The 17,468-nt window shown below is 40.3% G+C and overlaps 1 protein-coding gene across 1 annotated transcript in view; it reads left to right on the top strand.

Moving 5' to 3' along the window:
• The window catches only part of LOC126416586 (uncharacterized), a 347,834-nt gene that overhangs the window by 315,150 nt on the left and 15,216 nt on the right, over positions 1 to 17,468 (top strand). The window contains exon 14 of the mRNA XM_050084338.1: positions 6,081 to 6,205. Within this exon, the coding sequence (XP_049940295.1) occupies positions 6,081 to 6,205 (125 nt within the window). The remainder of the gene's footprint in view (positions 1 to 6,080; positions 6,206 to 17,468) is intronic.

The following is a 17,468-nucleotide window of genomic DNA, read 5'->3' as shown; positions in this document are numbered from 1 at the left end:
AAGAAGAAGAAGAACAGAACCAACCCTTTCAAATTCAACCAATTGTGAAGGCCATGGTAAAGCATATCCCAGTCAATATTGTAATTGATAGCGGAAGTGAACTGACTGCTATCTCAGAAAATTTATTCATGCACTGTAACGCCAATGAGGAATTGCCAGTTCTGAAAACACGTAAGATTAAAGTAAGAGGTCTTATTAGAAACAATGCTGTGGAAGTTACGAGACAAACAAGGTTAACTCTTTCGTGTCAAGGTCAAAAGATTGAAGCCAACTTCGTGATAATACCTAAACTAACTGTAGATTTGATTATAGGTGCAGATTTTTTTAAATGAGAGACGAGCGATAATAGATATGGGGAAAGGTAGCGTAACATTCGGGAATGTCACACTTCTCTTTGAGCAAAAGCTAAAATTAGAAGAAATACCAGTTATAAACAAACAATTAAGAATGATGCGAGATAAAGAGGATGAAGAATTAGAATGCACAAAAGGGGGAATTGCCTCAACTCATGTTAGAAGTCCATAAAGAAATCGACGAAAAATTGCAAGAAGTTCAAGGTATTTCGGAAGACAGTAAAAGAGAATTAGAGGGTATTTTACAAGATAAAGCAGAGGTATTTTTACCTAAGACTGGAAGTACTGAACACTTTCAGTACAAGTTTGAAGATTAATTTGATTGCTGGTAAATAATCAGCACAATATTTCAAGATTATGTTGCAGAAAAGATCGTCAGGAGAAAGAAGAATGAAGGGAGAGGAAGGTGGGAAAAAGAAAGTAGTTTCAATAATAACACCAATAGTACCATAGATTAAGGTGAAGGGATAAAGCGTAGATAGTCTAACAGCATGAAATACTAAACTGCTATACACCATGACACTGCACAAAAATAAAAGACGAATTTGAGGATTCTTCTAGTAGTTAATACTCAAAATGTCTTAGAATTGTAGCATGGAAAGGGTGCCGAAATTTGTAAAGCTTTTTAAGAAGGCGTAAAACAATGTAGGTACTAGACATATGTTAGAAGATTATAAGTAAAACTTTTTGTAAGAACCATTGTAAAAACTCCAACAAATACCAGATGCAACGACCCACAAGTTGCAATGCGAGAAGTATCAAGAAAGAAAAGGACGTAATTAGCAAGACACGATTCCTACAAGGCAGAAGCGTCGAGAGAAAGGAAAGGACAGCGAGACCAACAGAAGGCCCTCGAAGTGGGCCGTAAATCTGCCCACTAAGCAGAACCCTGCTGGGTCAGGACAAGGAACCACAGTGGCGGAACCCTGCAGAGACACGAGAGGATACCAAACGCCAGAAGGGACTGGTGCAGGGACTGACAAGCAAACACCAGACTTTCACCGCACATAAACCCCTAAATGCCCCGACTCAGCGGAGCGAGCAAAAACGGCCCAACGAGAAGACAGCTTGGGCAAGCCACCACTGGCAAAAAAATATGTGTAAAAGTCACACTACTGCTATTAAACAGCACGCTGATGCACAAAACTGAAGAAAACTTCCACAAAGTAAAAGTGACATGCCCAAACCATTTATCAAACTGTTACTAAGAGGAGAACTTCAAAGCGACTAGTTATCAATAAATATTTCCATATCCTGCCCAGAGAAGAACCAAGAAGCAAGTAAGAAGCAGAGAAAAAGCAGGAAGACCAGAAGTTGAAGATTTGCAAGATTGAGACCAAGAAAGAAGATGAGTGAAGAATAGACGACATACCCTCCCAAATCCCTATCCTATTGTAAACTAGTCATCTGTGAATTATTACAACGAGAAACGACCGCTTTCAGTGAGACATAATGATGACTTTCACGCATACAAAGCTAGTAAACCACGAGATTCTGCACACACAGCTCCATTCCATTATGGGACCTCCACAACAGCAACACACACTTGCAAAGCCAACAAGGAAAGACGAACAAAGCTGTACATCAAATACTTGCCCACATCCATCTAGCTCAAGTCCATCACCTTCGTGCAAAAACATTCGCCAACCTCATGCACTTTCATAGGATTGTGTGAATGTGTGAAATCAAATTATGTGATGTAGGAATTGTGCAAAAGAAACGTGTGAAAAACTAAATAAGTTAAGCACATCAGACAGCTAATAAACTACAAAATAACAGTCATTGACTATGGACTTAAGTAAAAAATAGACTATCGATAAAAATAAGTCATTAGTTCTGAAATGGACAGTATATAAAGAACAAAAGTAAGGCATAATAAACACGAAAACTGTATGCCACTTATTTTCTCCTCATAAAAGTAAAAGAATAACTATATTTTACTTATTTTCTCCTTATAAAAACAAAGAATAAAAAATTATCTTATTGGATATTTTCCCTTTTTTTTAACATTTGTACCATTTGTTAGGATAATATCTCAATACTGGTGTATGTATATTTCTTTGTCAAAGCAATTCTTGGAAATAATTCTTATTTGTTAGTGTAACAATATTGAAATGAGTGTCTAGAAACAAAAACATTTTACTTGAGATGATATTTAGAAAATGTGTTAAGAATGGATTTTACTTAATTACTACATTTATATAAACAATATTTCTAAGAAAATCGATGTGAAAGACTCCTCACTGTTGATAACAAACTTCTTAAAAAACAAACTTCACAATTAAATAATGAAAGAAAATAATTAAAAAATAATAATTACAATAGAATAAAAATATTCTTCCCTTGCCAATATAAAAATATTTTTGATAATAATGTGGAAGAATATAAAAATATAAATTAGTAATACAAACTAGCAGAGAACAGATTAACGTGGCTGTACAGAAGGCAACAAAATTTAGATAACGGAATAATTTTTGACTGGCTTAGACAATGATTCAATCATTGCCTAACTTCAGTACAAAAAATTAAGTTCAAAGGGTGCTGATATGTAAGGTGTCAGGCAAATCTAACACCTTCCATGAAAACCCTGACATGATAAGCAAATCCAGTAGTATGTCACATAGCTTCGAATAAATCATGACATTAAATTAACCAAAGTAATATGAGTAATGAGTGAGCAAATGGAATACCACAGACTAACACAAGAATGCCTAAATCATGTCATACCTTCCCACCGTGAGACAGACGCAGTTCCGAGGGGAGAAACGAGAACAGAAGCTGAGAGCAGAATCGTGTTAAGCTTGAAGGCCCGACGATAAGGGACGGACACCCACGTCGCCAGCTAACCGCTAGGACCACCCCCAGCCCTTGTTAAAAGCTAGAGCCCTCCAGAAGAACAGTATAGATCTTCCGATAACACAAAAAGGGCCACACCACCCGCAAGTTTTAGTGTGAAACTTTTTCGCGTCTCTGTTACGTCAGGACCACGGGGCCCCTGTTAAAAGATAGAGCCCTCCAGAAGAACAGTATAGATCTTACGATAACACAAAAAGGGCCACACCACCCGCAGGTTTTAGTGTGAGACTTTTTCGTGTCTCTGTTACGTTGCAAACTTAAAAAACATTGCCCCACCACAAAAAGTATAACGTTTCTCATTGGATAGACAGAGATTTTGTAGGTGGAGCTTAAGGTTAACATTGAGACCCTGATTGATCAGATGAAAACAGAGCCAGATAGTTTTTTTAAACCAACTTCGGTAAATGGTAGTAAGGAGAAGTTAGGAGAGAGTTGCTTCCGAGACGGCGAGGTGAGCGGAACTGTGCTGTCCGCCGCCCCCTGACGAACACCGACAAGGTAATGAACGCATGCAATGCCACATAACAGCGCATAAAGCTTCACTCAGAACTGCAGAAGTCTCATCTGTTACACCCCCTTTTTGCGTAATACTAGTGTCGATCGTCAATTAAAGCTCATGATGTTCACATTTGCCACTTGAAGTAAAAATCTGAAACACAATGATTTTTCTGTTACATAGTTATTGAGAAGCCACTGTAATTTACGACAAGTTAGATAAGTAATTAAAGATAATTGAGGGTCAGTGTAGACCATTTTGATAGTTTTCACTTTTGTGAAACTTAATTTAAACCTAGATTATAGATGTGATATGGCACAGGTCATCCTTCGATCCATTGTAGAACTTGGAAACCCATTCAGGCAATATTCGTTCATATTTTTGTTGAACACAGTTGGTTTTTATCATCCTGTATTAAAACATTTCCTTTTATCAATAGTGCAATTTATAAACAATTTTTGTGAGTAGAATAAAATTTCCAATGGTAAACTTAACTGCTTTTTCGACGTTATTTTACCAGCTAACTAAAAATAGGAAAGCCTTGAACCCCTTCCACTAAATTTAGTTAGTATTAAGATTCTTTTACAGGGAGTGCAGTGGAGCTGACGCTGAAATCATGAAGTATTTGGGTATATCATCACTAGTCTCACTGAACTCTTCTGAACTCTACATGTCATGTGTGGTCTGGCGTCTCCTTACCAGCAACAGGTCCCAGATTCAAACTAGTCCATTTCCTAAAAAACACGCCCAGGGCATCGTTGCGCGATAGTGGTAGGGAGACACGACTTAGAACAATCAGACACCACGCAGAATGTTAGAATATGCATGGAAATAGCATCGGGAAATAGCATCGCTGCACTTAATTTAAGGATTCACAATCATCTTTTAGTCTCCAGTTTTGTTGGATATGTGTGCATGTTGTATTTAACGTTTCGATAGTTGATGTAAACATTACATTTTTTTGTTTTGTGACGTATTGTTCCAAAAATGTTAGATGTTGAGTACACTGTGTGTAACTTGAGAGGAATTTAGATGTAGGAAATACTTAATTTGTCGGACCATTACTCCTTGCAGCATGTATGGTGCAGACTTCAAACATTAAACTCAGGTTTGTGTTGCTAACTTGTAAGTTCATGGCATACAGATTTGTGCAGTTAAGATTGTATGTGTGTGTGTATGTTTGTATTTATGAGACTGTATTCATATTTAGTAGATGTATTGTAGATAAAGCTATATTATAAATGACACTTTTAATGTATATTTTTCGACTAATATTTTTAATAAGGTGCAAAAATTTGTATTGTTTGGATACTTTTAAACATGGCCAAGAAAACTGCTTTGGGGATGTAGTGAGAATGGCTGTTTCTTTTTCATTTATTTTAAGTTATTGTACAGTGAATGGCCGTTTCATGGTAATATTCTGCACAGTGGCTGGAAGAGAGAGATGTAACTTACTGATATCATGGTTTGTGGTGACAGATAAGGGTTACATGATCATATTACATGTTATATGATCATAGATAGAGATGGACATGGCTTTTATCTAATGAGTAGTAAAGGTGTGAAATTTTTAGCACACTTGCAGTTTTCAAGACTATTTAAGTGCAAAGTATTCCGGCCCTGGCATATCCATACTACTGAATTATACTAATTACAGCATGCACAAAGATATTTAAGCAATTTTTTCTGTCAAACACCACACAATTGTTTGAAAGTTACATACATACATGTAGATGTATTAGTTTCATTTCAGAGTCACATTAATGTAACCAGAAATGGTTTCCATATAACCTTTTGATTGCATGTATCAAAGAAATACATAAAAATTGCCCCAGTTAAGTAAATTAGTGATGACATCCCACCTCAAATCGTTTGCTGTCTACTTCTGTGATTGGTGGGACAGCCTTTTCATATAAAAGTTTGATACAAAAGACGGAACACTGAGCGTCGCTGAGAAATGGAATCAGTCAAGAAGGGACACCTGGCTAGATATGCTACTTTTAAGGAGACGACTCGTGAAAAGTGAGACAGCCAGGCAGAAACAGGTCCTGGTCATGGCTTGTACCTTTAGTTTTCACTTCAGATGCACTGCTATTAATGTTTACATCTGTCACTATATATCTCTCTGTTTTGACTAATAACGAATTGCGGTCAATAATAAAGAGACAAAAAACAGTCGCATATGTTTATATTTCAATGCTCCTTTTAATGACGATAAATTAGTAAGAAATGGATGATACTGAAAATCTATCGCATTTCTTGCAAAATATATCTGCTTTCTAACCTTTCCACAGGGGTATCTTTAGTCACTCATTATATTTCACCATCAGTTTCTAAGTTTGTGATTAATGGGCCATTATTTGTTTACTTTTCAGCCTACAAGGTATTAGGGAATGCGCCAGATGTAATTGAAGACAGTTACAATTCACTAAAGATCAGAATATCGTTCGAAAACGTAACTGGGGAAGGAGAGCCGGTTTTCTATGAAGTGCAGTACAAAGTAAGTTTGATGAAGAATAGTTTGCTATGAACTAAGTAGACATAAGAGGCTTTGTGATTATAGAACTGAACTATTCAAATAACTTGAAGTACTTGGATTACTTACTGTTCATGAACAGCTGCAGGTCAGTATCACCACTACATTGATCAATTTAGGCAGCTTCAACATCATTATCATCATCAATAGTAGCACTCTCATGTCCACTGTTGGATTTAGGTCTTGTATATAATTTTACACGAAATTGTGATGCTCAACTGTTCACATAGATTTAGGTAGGCCCTACATGTTTCCTGTAGCTGACTATACGCCTCCTACTTGGGCACCATATGTTATTAAAGCTTACTGCAGTCCAGAGGACTTCCTTATTCCATTTCCCATCTGTGTGCTTGGCCGACCACTATTGCATTTTCATTGCCATCTGATTATGTACTCGATGCTCAGTCTCTTCCCACGACCATTTATATGATTTCCTATTTCTCCTTACTGAAAATCCCCAGTAAGAATCTCACCACTGTTCCTCGAGCAGCTTCCACATTAAAAACTCGTGTCTCACCACCATAAGTCAAAACTGACAACACACACCTGTATGTCGCCCCTTCTTTCTATACGACACAACACGTATTTCTGTCTGTCTGAAATAGATACGACAGCTAGGAGGGCGAACTCACAGTCAAGATAACACATGGCGCTTCGGGAAAGTTGCCTATCATTTGCCTGCTGACACACGGCCTGTCTACAACTCCAATAATTCTGTTCATAATTCGCATCAAAATGCTATCGTTAATACTATGAGGTTAAAAGTATTATTTCAAACACCAGCAAGACTGTACCTACAAGCCTAACCACACACTCTGCATTCACATTCACTTACTTAACATCGCCTGAATCGAGTTTGCCATTGCTGGTAGGTTCTTTACGGTTGGATTTAATTTAACAGTCCTTTCTGACTTTGAAAATCCGCAGTTCCATTGAATTTTAACTTCTGTACCCGATCTCACAAGATACCCTCACTCACAATCGTCTCTTTATGAGGGCTCTTTCCCCAAAACTGTTTCATATTTACACACGACCGCGTGGTGTGCGAGTACCGGAGAAACGAGCACTACCTTGCAGGCTTGCTGAGGCTGAACTCACTAACTGCATCAGCGAAAACCGGCAGGAGCCAGACCACACACTTCTCATACAATGGGGCTTCCCCGTCAGCGATGATAGCGCTCTAGAGCAAAGATGTCTAAGGGTGAAACCAGTCTGTCTGGGAAAGGATCCATGTCTGTAATGGTACACATCGTGTCACTAAATGTTTCCAGAATATGCATGAATTAAGGAGTTTTGGAAGTGGAATTAAGGAATTTTGGCAGTGGTATGAAATGAAAATGACACAGTTGCCCCCCCCCCTCCCACCCCGAAAGGTAACAGAAATATCTCAGAAATCGAAATCTAACTACAGATCGGGATGTATGGCCCATGGTTCAAGTTAGTAATCTGACTGACAATATCTTAAGTGTCGTCTATCCCCACCAGTCTATAATACTTACGAAGCATGTTTATACACTGAAGAGCCAAGGAAACTGGTACATTTGCCTAATATCATGTAGGGCCCAAGCGGCACGCAGAAGTGCCGCAACACGACGTGGCATGGACTCGACTAATGTCTGAAGTAGTGCTGGAGGGAACTGACGTCATTTCCATAAATCCGTAAGAGTATGAAGGGGTGGAGATCTCTTTTGAACAGTACGTTGCAGGCCATCCCAGACATGCTCAATAACGTTCACGTGTGGAGAATCTGGTGGCCACCAGAAGTGTGTAAACTCAGAAGAGTATACCTGGAGCAAGTCTGTAGAAATTCCGGATGTGTGGGGTGCCGCATTGTCCTGCTGGAATTTCCCACGTCCGTTCGAATGCACAATGTACATGAATCGATGCAGGTGATCAGACAGGATGCTTACGTACGTGTCACGGGTCAGATTCGTACCTAGACGTATCATGGGTCCGATATCACTCCAACTGCACACGGCCCACACCAATACAGAGCCTGCACCAGCTTGAACATTTGCCTGCTGATACGAAGGGTCCATAGATTCATAAGGTTGTCTCCATACCTGTGCACGTCCTTCCACTCGATACACTTTGAAACGAGACTCGTGCGACCAGGGAACATGTTTCCAGTCATCAGCAGTCCAGTGACCGGCCCATACGAGGCGTAATGTCCGTGTTGACGGGTCCAGGCGAGGCGTAAAGCTTTGTGTCGTGCAGTCATCAAGGGTACAGGAGTGGGCCTTCGGCTCTGAAAGCCCATATCGATGATGTTTCGTCGAATGGTTCGCACGCTGTCACTTGTTGATGGCACAACATTGCAATCTGCAGCAATTAGCACTTCTGTCACATTGAACGATTCTCTTCAATCGTCTTTGGTCTCGTTCTTGCAGGATCTCTTTCTGGCCGCAGGGACGTCGGACATTTTATGTTTTATCGGATTCCGACTAACTCTGCAGATGACGAAGGAATTGAAGAAATGTATGATGAGATAAAAGAAATTATTCAGATAGTGAAGGGAGACGAAAATTTAATAGTGATTGGTGACTGGAATTCGGTAGTAGGAAAAGGAAGAGAAGGAAAAATTGGTGAATGTGGAATGGGGATGAGGAACGAAAGAGGTAGCCGCCAGGTAGAATTTTGCATAGAGCATAACTTAATCATAGCTACCACCTGGTCCAAGAATCATGAAATAAGGTTGTATACGTGTAAGAGGCACGGAGATACTGGAAGGTTTCAGACAGATTATATAATGATCAGACAGAGATTTAGGAACCAGGTTTTAAATTGTAAGACATTTCCAGGGGCAGATGTGGAATCTGCCCACAATCTATTGGTTATGAACTGTAGATTACAACTAAAGAAACTGCAAAAAGGTGGGAATTTAAGGAGATAGGACCTGGATAAACTGGCTAAACCAGAGGTTGTACAGAGTTTCAGGGAAAGCATAAGGGAACAATTGACAGGAATGGGGGGAAATAAATACAGTAGAAGAAGAATGGGTAGCTTTGAGGGATGAAGTAGTGAAGGCAGCAGAGGATCAAGTAGGTAAAAAGACGAGGGCTAGTAGAAATCCTTGGGTGACAGAAGAAATACTGAATTTAATTGATGAAAGGAGAAAATATAAAAATACAGTAAATGAAGTAGGCAAAAAGGAATACAAACGTCTCAAAAATGAGATAGACAGGAAATGCAAAATGGCTAAGCAGGGATGGCTAGAGGACAAATGTAAGGATATAGAGGCATACCTCACTAGGGGTATGATAGATACTACCTACAAGAAAATTAAAGAGATCTTTGGAGAAAAGAGAACCACTTGTATGAATATGAAGAGCTGAGATGGAAACCCAGTTCTAAGCAAAGAAGGGAAAGCAGAAAGGTGGAAGGAATATATAGAGGGTCTATACAAGGACGATGTACTTGAGGACAATATTATGGAAATGGAAGAGGACGTAGATGAAGATGAAATGGAAGATACGATACTGCGTGAAGAGTTTGATAGAGCACTGAAAGACCTAAGTCGAAAGAAGGCCCCGGGAGTAGACAACATTCCATTAGAACTCCTGACGGTCTTGGGAGTGCCGGCCCTGACAAAACTCTACCATCTGGTGAGCAAAATGTATAAGACAGGCGAAATAGCCTCAGACTTCAAGAGGAATACAATAATTCCAATCCCAAAGAAAGCAGGTGTTGACAGTTGTGAAAATTACCGAACTATCAGTTTAATAAGTCACAACTGCAAAATATTAACTCGAATTCTTTACAGACGAATGGAAAAACTGGTAGAAGCCGACCTCAGGGAGGATCAGTTTGGATTCCGTAGAAATGTTGAAACAATTGAGGAAATACTGACCCTACGACTTATCTTAGAAAATAGATTAAGAAAAGGCAAACCTACGTTTGTAGCATTTGTAGACTTAGAAAAGCTTCTGACAATGTTGACTGGAGTACTCTCTTTCAAATTCTGAAGGTGGCAAGGGTAACCAGGGAGCGAAAGGTTATTTACGATTTGTACAAAAACCAGATGGCAGCTATGAGTCGAGGGGCATGAAAGGGAAGCTGTGGTTGAGAAGGGAGTGAGACAGGGTTGTAGCCTCTCCCCGATGCTATTCAATCAGTATACTGAGCAAGCAGTAGTGGAAACAAAAGAAAAATTCGGAGTAGGTATTAAAGTCCATGGAGAGGAAATAAAAACTTTGAGTTTCGCCGATGACATTGTAATTCTGTCAGCGACAGCAAAGGACTTGGAAGAGCAGATGAACGAAATGGATAGTGTCTTGAAAGGAGGATATAAAATGAAGATCAACAAAAGCAAAACGAGGATGATGGAATGTAGTCGAATTAAGTCGGGTGATGCTGAGGGAATTAGATTAGGAAATGAGCCACTTGAAGTAGTAAATGAGTTTTGCTATTTGGGGAGCACAATAACTGATGATGGTCGAAGTAGAGGATATGAAATGTAGACTGGCAATGGCAAGGAAAGCGTTTCTGAAGAAGGGGAATTTGTTAACATCGAGTATAGATTTAAGTGTCAGGAAGTCGTTTCTGAAAGTATTTCTATGGAGTGTAGCCATGTATGGAAGTGAAACGTGGACGATGAGAGTTTAGACAAGAAGAGAACAGAAGCTTTCGAAATGTGGTGCTACAGAAGAATGCTGAAGATTAGATGGGTAGATCACACAACTAATGAGGAGGTATAGTATAGGATTGGGGAGAAGAGGAGTTTGTGGTAGAACTTGACTAGAAGAAGGGATCGGTTGGTACGACAGGTTCTGAGGCATCAAGGGATCACCAGTTTAGTATTGGAGGGCAGCGTGGAGGTTAAAAATCGTAGAGGGAGACAAAGAGATGAATACACCAAGCAGATTCAGGATGTAGGCTTTAGTACGTACTGGGAGATGAAGAAGCTTGCACAGGATAGAGTAGCATGGAGAGCTGCTTCAGACCAGTCTCAATTCTGAAGACAACAACAACAACAACAACATAGGATTCCTGATAATCACGGTTCACTCGTGGAATGCTCATAAGAGAAAATCCTCACTTCATCGCTACCTCAGAGATGCTGTGCCCCATCGCTCGCGCGCCGGTTATCACACCGCGTGCAAAGTCACTTAAATCTTGGTACCCTGTCACTGTAGCAGCAGTGACCGATCTAACAACTGTACCAGACACTTGTCTGATACAGGTGTTGCCGACCGCAGCGCCGTATTCTGCCTGTTTACGTATCTCTGTATCTGAATACGCATGCCTATACCAGTTTCTTTGGCGATTCAGTGTACATTTTACAGTCTTATTTAGTTTTAGTCCATATCCAAATCTCTTGGAATGTTATTTTCAGAACTAAAAGAGACAACAGATCAAACACATACCATGAAATTTCAAAAGCAGACATCAATTAACCTGCTAAGCTCACATGTAGTTCACATTCATAGTAGATTATTTTTGTTCGTGCGCCAAGGCTTCAGAAGCAGTCTTATTTAGTGTTACTAGTTGAAACATGAGAGGCAGAATCTGACAACACGAGAATTTGTGAAAAGCTCTGTTTTGCTGGAAGGCCGGTGGCAGTGGCAGGTCGCGAGAAGTGCGGCAGGCCACGTGGCTGACAGGTGAAGCGGCGTGACGTCATCAGCAATACGGGAAGCGAGGAGCGGAAGGCGTGAGCACTAGACGCTCGTCGTTGAGGCAGGCGAACTCTGAAATGCCGGCGTCGAATCAAGTAGAACGCAATTTGCTTATTAGCTATTCTTCTTGCTGGTCGATTTGCAGTACTATGAGCAAAAAGTGAAAAATCATTGTGCTGTTGCTAAATGCAAAAATGCTTCATATAAAACAGCGGGTGTCATTTACCATTCATTTCCAAAAGATGAGGGAACTTCACCGCAAATGGGTGCTGTAAAAGCACTGCTCCTTTTAATGTGTATAATGCACGGATTTGTAGAGATCGTTTCCCTCTCGAAGATTATGAACGGGGCTTAAAAAACAGCTTTTGGATTTTCTTTGAAAAGATAAGTAACGGGTTTTTTGCCATCACAAAACAACCCAAATTAACGTGGAGTCGCATTAGAGGTGACGGCAAGCACCAGTAAGGAGAACGTACGTAAACTGCCAGATATTCATACTCTTTAGAAACACGTTCCTGTATATTAGCGGCTTTGGAATTATTCGCGCGGCATTTTTTTTTTTTTTTTTCTGGTCCAGGAGCCGTATCTACACCGAAAATTCAATTACTTCGGTCGACCAGCAAGAGGTAGTTCCTGACCTAGATATTACTGCTAAACGTGAAATAGACACGAAATAGAAAGATTAAAAACTAAGATAAACTGCCAAGGAGGGGAAACTACACTTTGAAAATAAGTAACACGGTCCAGGAAGCCAAGTATTCGTAATATGCCGTGGAAGTAAACAGATGTGCTTCTGCTACATCCACACGACTACTCCGCATTTCGCAGCTAAGTGCCCGGTAGAGGGTTCATCGAACCACCTCCGAGCTACTTCTGCGCCATTCCACTCTCAAACAGCGTGCCGGAATAACGGACATTTAAATATTTCCTTGCTAGCTCTGATTTCTCTTATTTTTATTACTACGATCATTTCTCCCAATGTAGGTGCCCACCAAAAAATGTTTTCGCATTCGGAGGAGAAAAATGGCGATTGAAATTTCATGAGAAGATACTACCACAGCGGAAAATGCCTTTGTTTTTATCACCAACATCCTAATTCCCGTATCGTATCCCCGGCACTCTCTCCCCTATTTCTCGATAACACAGAACGACCTGGCCTCCTTTGAACTTTGTTGATGCTCTCCGACAATCCTACGTGATGTGAATCCTACACTATACAGCAATTTCTCCAAAAAAAGGACGGACAGGCATAGTGAAACAGCCCTGTTGCATGTTGTTAGTGTTCTGCTGGCAAAACGCAATCTATAATTTGTTTTATCCACAATAGTATTACATGATCGTTGCAACTAAAGTCATTCGTTACTGTAATCCCGAAGTATTCAGTTGAATACTCAGTCTTCAGAATTGTGTGATTCATCTCGTGTCAGGAATCTAGCGGATTCCTTTTAGTACTCGTGTAGATGACTTCACATTTTCATTATTTACTGTCAATTGGCAGTTTTCTTTTGTAACAAAACAACAAATGAAGCAGCGTTTCACACCGAGCTAGATTAGGTCTTACGTAGACAGTTCGTTGAGTTCACTCTCAGAGGAACTTCTGCTCGATTTAGAATACACCACCGGTGGCTGATAACTGGATCTCCAGACAGAGGCTTACTTCTCCTCCAGTTGTCTGGTTCAATGGAATAAACAAGTCTGAAGCTACTTTTGCAGTTTCCATGGGCGACATATCGCTTAGTGTGATTGAGCGATGCTAAAATTATTTCTGCAATAACGCCAGAGATTCCTGAAATGCACAACGAAATGGTTTCCCTCTCTCTTCGTTAGAGTAAGTCATCTGAACATAAAAGCTAAAACAGCAAACGTAATAAACAACTTTCCGCGAAGAAAAACCTTCAGTGGGTTACTTTTTGGGTTTTCTGAGCTGCAGTGAGTATTTGGGAACGCAGTAAGGCCGGTATTACACAGTCATATTTCATTGACAAAGAAATATGATCAAATATTCGTAAAATTTCATTGATGAAGACCTTAGACGGGGCGCTAAAAACGGGTGTTACACTGTCGTCATATTTCTCGTCAAATTTCAAGATGGCAGACAACTTGTTATTATGCGCGGTAGTTGATAGTACCGCAATGGCATTGTATATGTGTCTGTAAGAAAAGCGGTAGAGAAAAAGAAAACATACTTGGATGGAGCCCTAGGTATTACGTCGAGATAGTAAAAGCATTCAGCAAAATTTCTGACGAAATCTGCAAGTGGAGGAAGGCAAGTCTTAATATGTGAATTACTTACGAATGGATGAGAGTGTATGTCAGTATTTGCTCAGTAAAGTGGCTTCTCATATTACAAAACCGAATACTTTCTTGAGAAATGCTATATGGGCAGAAGACAGGCAAACTGTGGCACTTCTTGATACAATAGAGCGCTACTCTAGTTTACAACAAAGCACTCGAATATCACATTACATACTAACAAAAATAATTCCAGAAACGTCTGAAGCGATTTATAAAGCATTGAAGAGGGAATATGTGAAAGTAAATAAATGTTTAGTATACTGTATGTGCAGTAAGAGCTATTTTTAATTTCGAATAATTTATTTAATGGAATTAGTGTCCCAACAACTACAAAATTAATAAAAAGTAGGAAACAGATGAAACGCTTATTAAGTTCAAAAATAGACAAAGTAGGATGAAAAGCTACGAAAGAATTTTTTATTTTAGAGTGGGACCACTTCCTCTATTCCGACTTGCCGAAAAGCTGCCCGGACGTTTCCAGGTGTCGAGGTGGATGGCGGTAGCTATAACTGTGGACATGAAGCCGCCTTCAGCATGTTTCACCTGCCTATCAACACACAATAAACAGCACGCACTGTGTCCCTTGCCCATCCCACTACCCTAGTCAAAGCAAGTTAATCTAAAAAAAAAAGAAAAATAGTCGAAAGAACAAACCAACTTTGCAGCCATGTTTACAAACACACTGCAGAGACATCAAATAGCTGTAACGACGCCAGCGCTCGAAGCGGTTACATTTCGCATTTATGATCAAATCTACGGCGAGGCCCCAGATTTGGTCATATTTATTTGACGACAGGCGAAGTTTGACAAAGATCCCTATTAAACCATCAAATTTCTTTGACATAAATATTTGGCATATCAACCTTGACAAAGAAATATGATAGTGTAGTACTGGTCTAACAAGGGAATGGTCCAATAAGACATGCCGAAACGTACCCTGAAATTTTTTACACAGGAAGAAGATAACGAAAGAAATGCTCTGTAAAAATTTTAGCTGCAAAGAGGCACTGCAAGTATTAAAAAAATAGCTGAAAATTGCCAAATTCGTAGCACTCCAGGCGGCAGTAGAAATGTACACGCCTACTGGCGCTATAGCAAGTGCGCATGCGCAACTAGGCACACGCACACACACACACACACACACACACACACACACACACAGCCGAGGTCGGCGGTACATTTGTCAACAGGAAACACGACACAAACTGATCGCAACTTGTAAAGGACGTTCCAGGTTACTGTTCGTTGATAGTTTCTCTGATACTACAGTACGCAGTTACTACTCTCTCGAATTAGCCGCTCAAGTAACATCTGTTACAAACTTATCAGTTGCTTTTTTGCAGTAATGGTAAGTAATGACAATACAGACAAAGCCGAATTAATATTTATTGTGTTTTCTCAAGGCATGCCTGCTAATATTACCTTTTTTTCTTTCAGTTTCACAGTAATGTGGAAACCAATTAACGTTCTGAATTTAACAATGATTAGATACGAAGAACAAGGGTTTCCAGCCGAAATCATCTACTTCTCCTGAGGACGTACAATCTGTCACTTGTTAGTTGATGTGCTCGACATTCATTCAAATGATATCGACATTTCGTCTGAAAATGTGGATACGTTAAAATAAGTAGGAAATAAGTGTGACGATTCGATGATTTGTGGTTCGGACGACGTCAGTTGTGCCAGTAATAGTTGTCAAGAAGAATACCTTCCAAGCCTAAAAGTAAAAAACGTACTGCAACAGCTTTCGGAGACAATGAAAAGACAATGAAATGTTGGTTAAACGAAGGAGGGTAAAAATGCTTCAAGTTAACGCAGTGTGCAAAGGCGTTTTCGTTTGGTAAAGTCGGATCGTGAACGGTACAAATGGTGGAACAAACTGCATGAAGTAAGAAATATGCGCCAAAGGGAATAAAAAACTGACCGGTGTTGCCTGGTGAAACGTTGTTGTGATGCCTCGTGCAAGGAGGAGAAATGCGTACCATCACGTTTCCGACTTTTATAAAGGTCGGATTGTAGCCTATTGCGATTGCGTTTTATCGTATCGCGACATTGCTGCTCGCGTTGGTCGAGATCCAATGACTGTTAGCAGAATATGGAATCGGTGGATTCAGGAGGGTAATACGGAACGCCGTACTGGATGCCAACGGCCTCGTATCACTAGCAGTCGAGATGACAGGCATCTTATCCGCATGGCTGTAATGGATCGTGCAGCCACGTCTCGATCCCTGAGTCAACAGGTGGGGACGTTTGGAAGACAATAACCATCTGCACGAACAGTTCGACGATGTTTGCAGCAGCATCGACTATCAGCTCGGAGACCATGGCTGCGGTTACCCTTGACGCTGCATCACAGAGAGGAGCGCATTTTTCAAGAAATTATCAGATAACATAATTTCCGATATATCTTTCTCTCATTTCAGACTTATCAGCGGAACAGTATTCTTAAACTCCAGTCATTTGTGCTTTACCAGTTTTCTACGCCACACTTTACGAATTTGATCAAGTATGCCTGGTACGCAGCGCAATATGCAGAACAATGGCCGGGACCGTTTCTGACTCCATCCCAGTTCTGTTCAAAATGGTTCAAATGGCTCTGAGTACTATGGGACTTAACATTTGTGGTCATCAGTACCCTAGAACTTAGAACTACTTTAACCTAACTAACCTAAGGACATCACACACATCCATGCCCGAGGCAGGATTCGAACCTGCGACCGTAGCAGTCGCGCGGTTCCGGACTGAGCGCCTAGAACCGCTCGGCCACCGCGGCCGGCCACAGTTCTTTCTAAAGAAAACTAATCGTTACTACGAAGCGCCTGAATGCTTGAGTTTCTCGTCTGCCCGGTGTGCCTGGTGCAAGAAAAATGTTTATTTTTGTCATTCAATAGACACTTCGCATTTTTGTGACGACTGCAGGCAATAAACAGTTTCACTGATGGCCAAATGTACAATATTCAAACAGTATTATAAGGAATGGTCTACAGGAATTGTTGTAAAATGTAGAACTGTCAGACACATTTCATTTCAACAAATTAGAAATCCTCACTGATGGAAGCCGTCTGTGACTTCAAACACTGCCATGATTTTATTGTCTCTAGTAGCCACGTTTATCAGAATTACACGTGCAAGAATGTCGATATTATTCAAAAAAGTATTTGTATACTTTCAGCCAGGTTTTCACCGGGACAAAGAAGGTAATAAGCACGAGCAAAACAGAATTCTGTCTGGTCTGCCTCTTGCAGGCCTTTCAGCTGGTTGCCACTGCATCTACTTACGTGTCCCTAGCCTTCCCCGGTTACCTATCAGAAAAT

Source organism: Schistocerca serialis, chromosome 8, assembly GCF_023864345.2.
Source record: "Schistocerca serialis cubense isolate TAMUIC-IGC-003099 chromosome 8, iqSchSeri2.2, whole genome shotgun sequence".
In the NCBI taxonomy this organism is placed as follows: Eukaryota; Metazoa; Arthropoda; class Insecta; order Orthoptera; family Acrididae; genus Schistocerca; species Schistocerca serialis.
The sequence above is the reverse complement of the archived record's forward strand: the minus strand, read 5'-3'. Positions and strand labels throughout refer to the sequence as shown.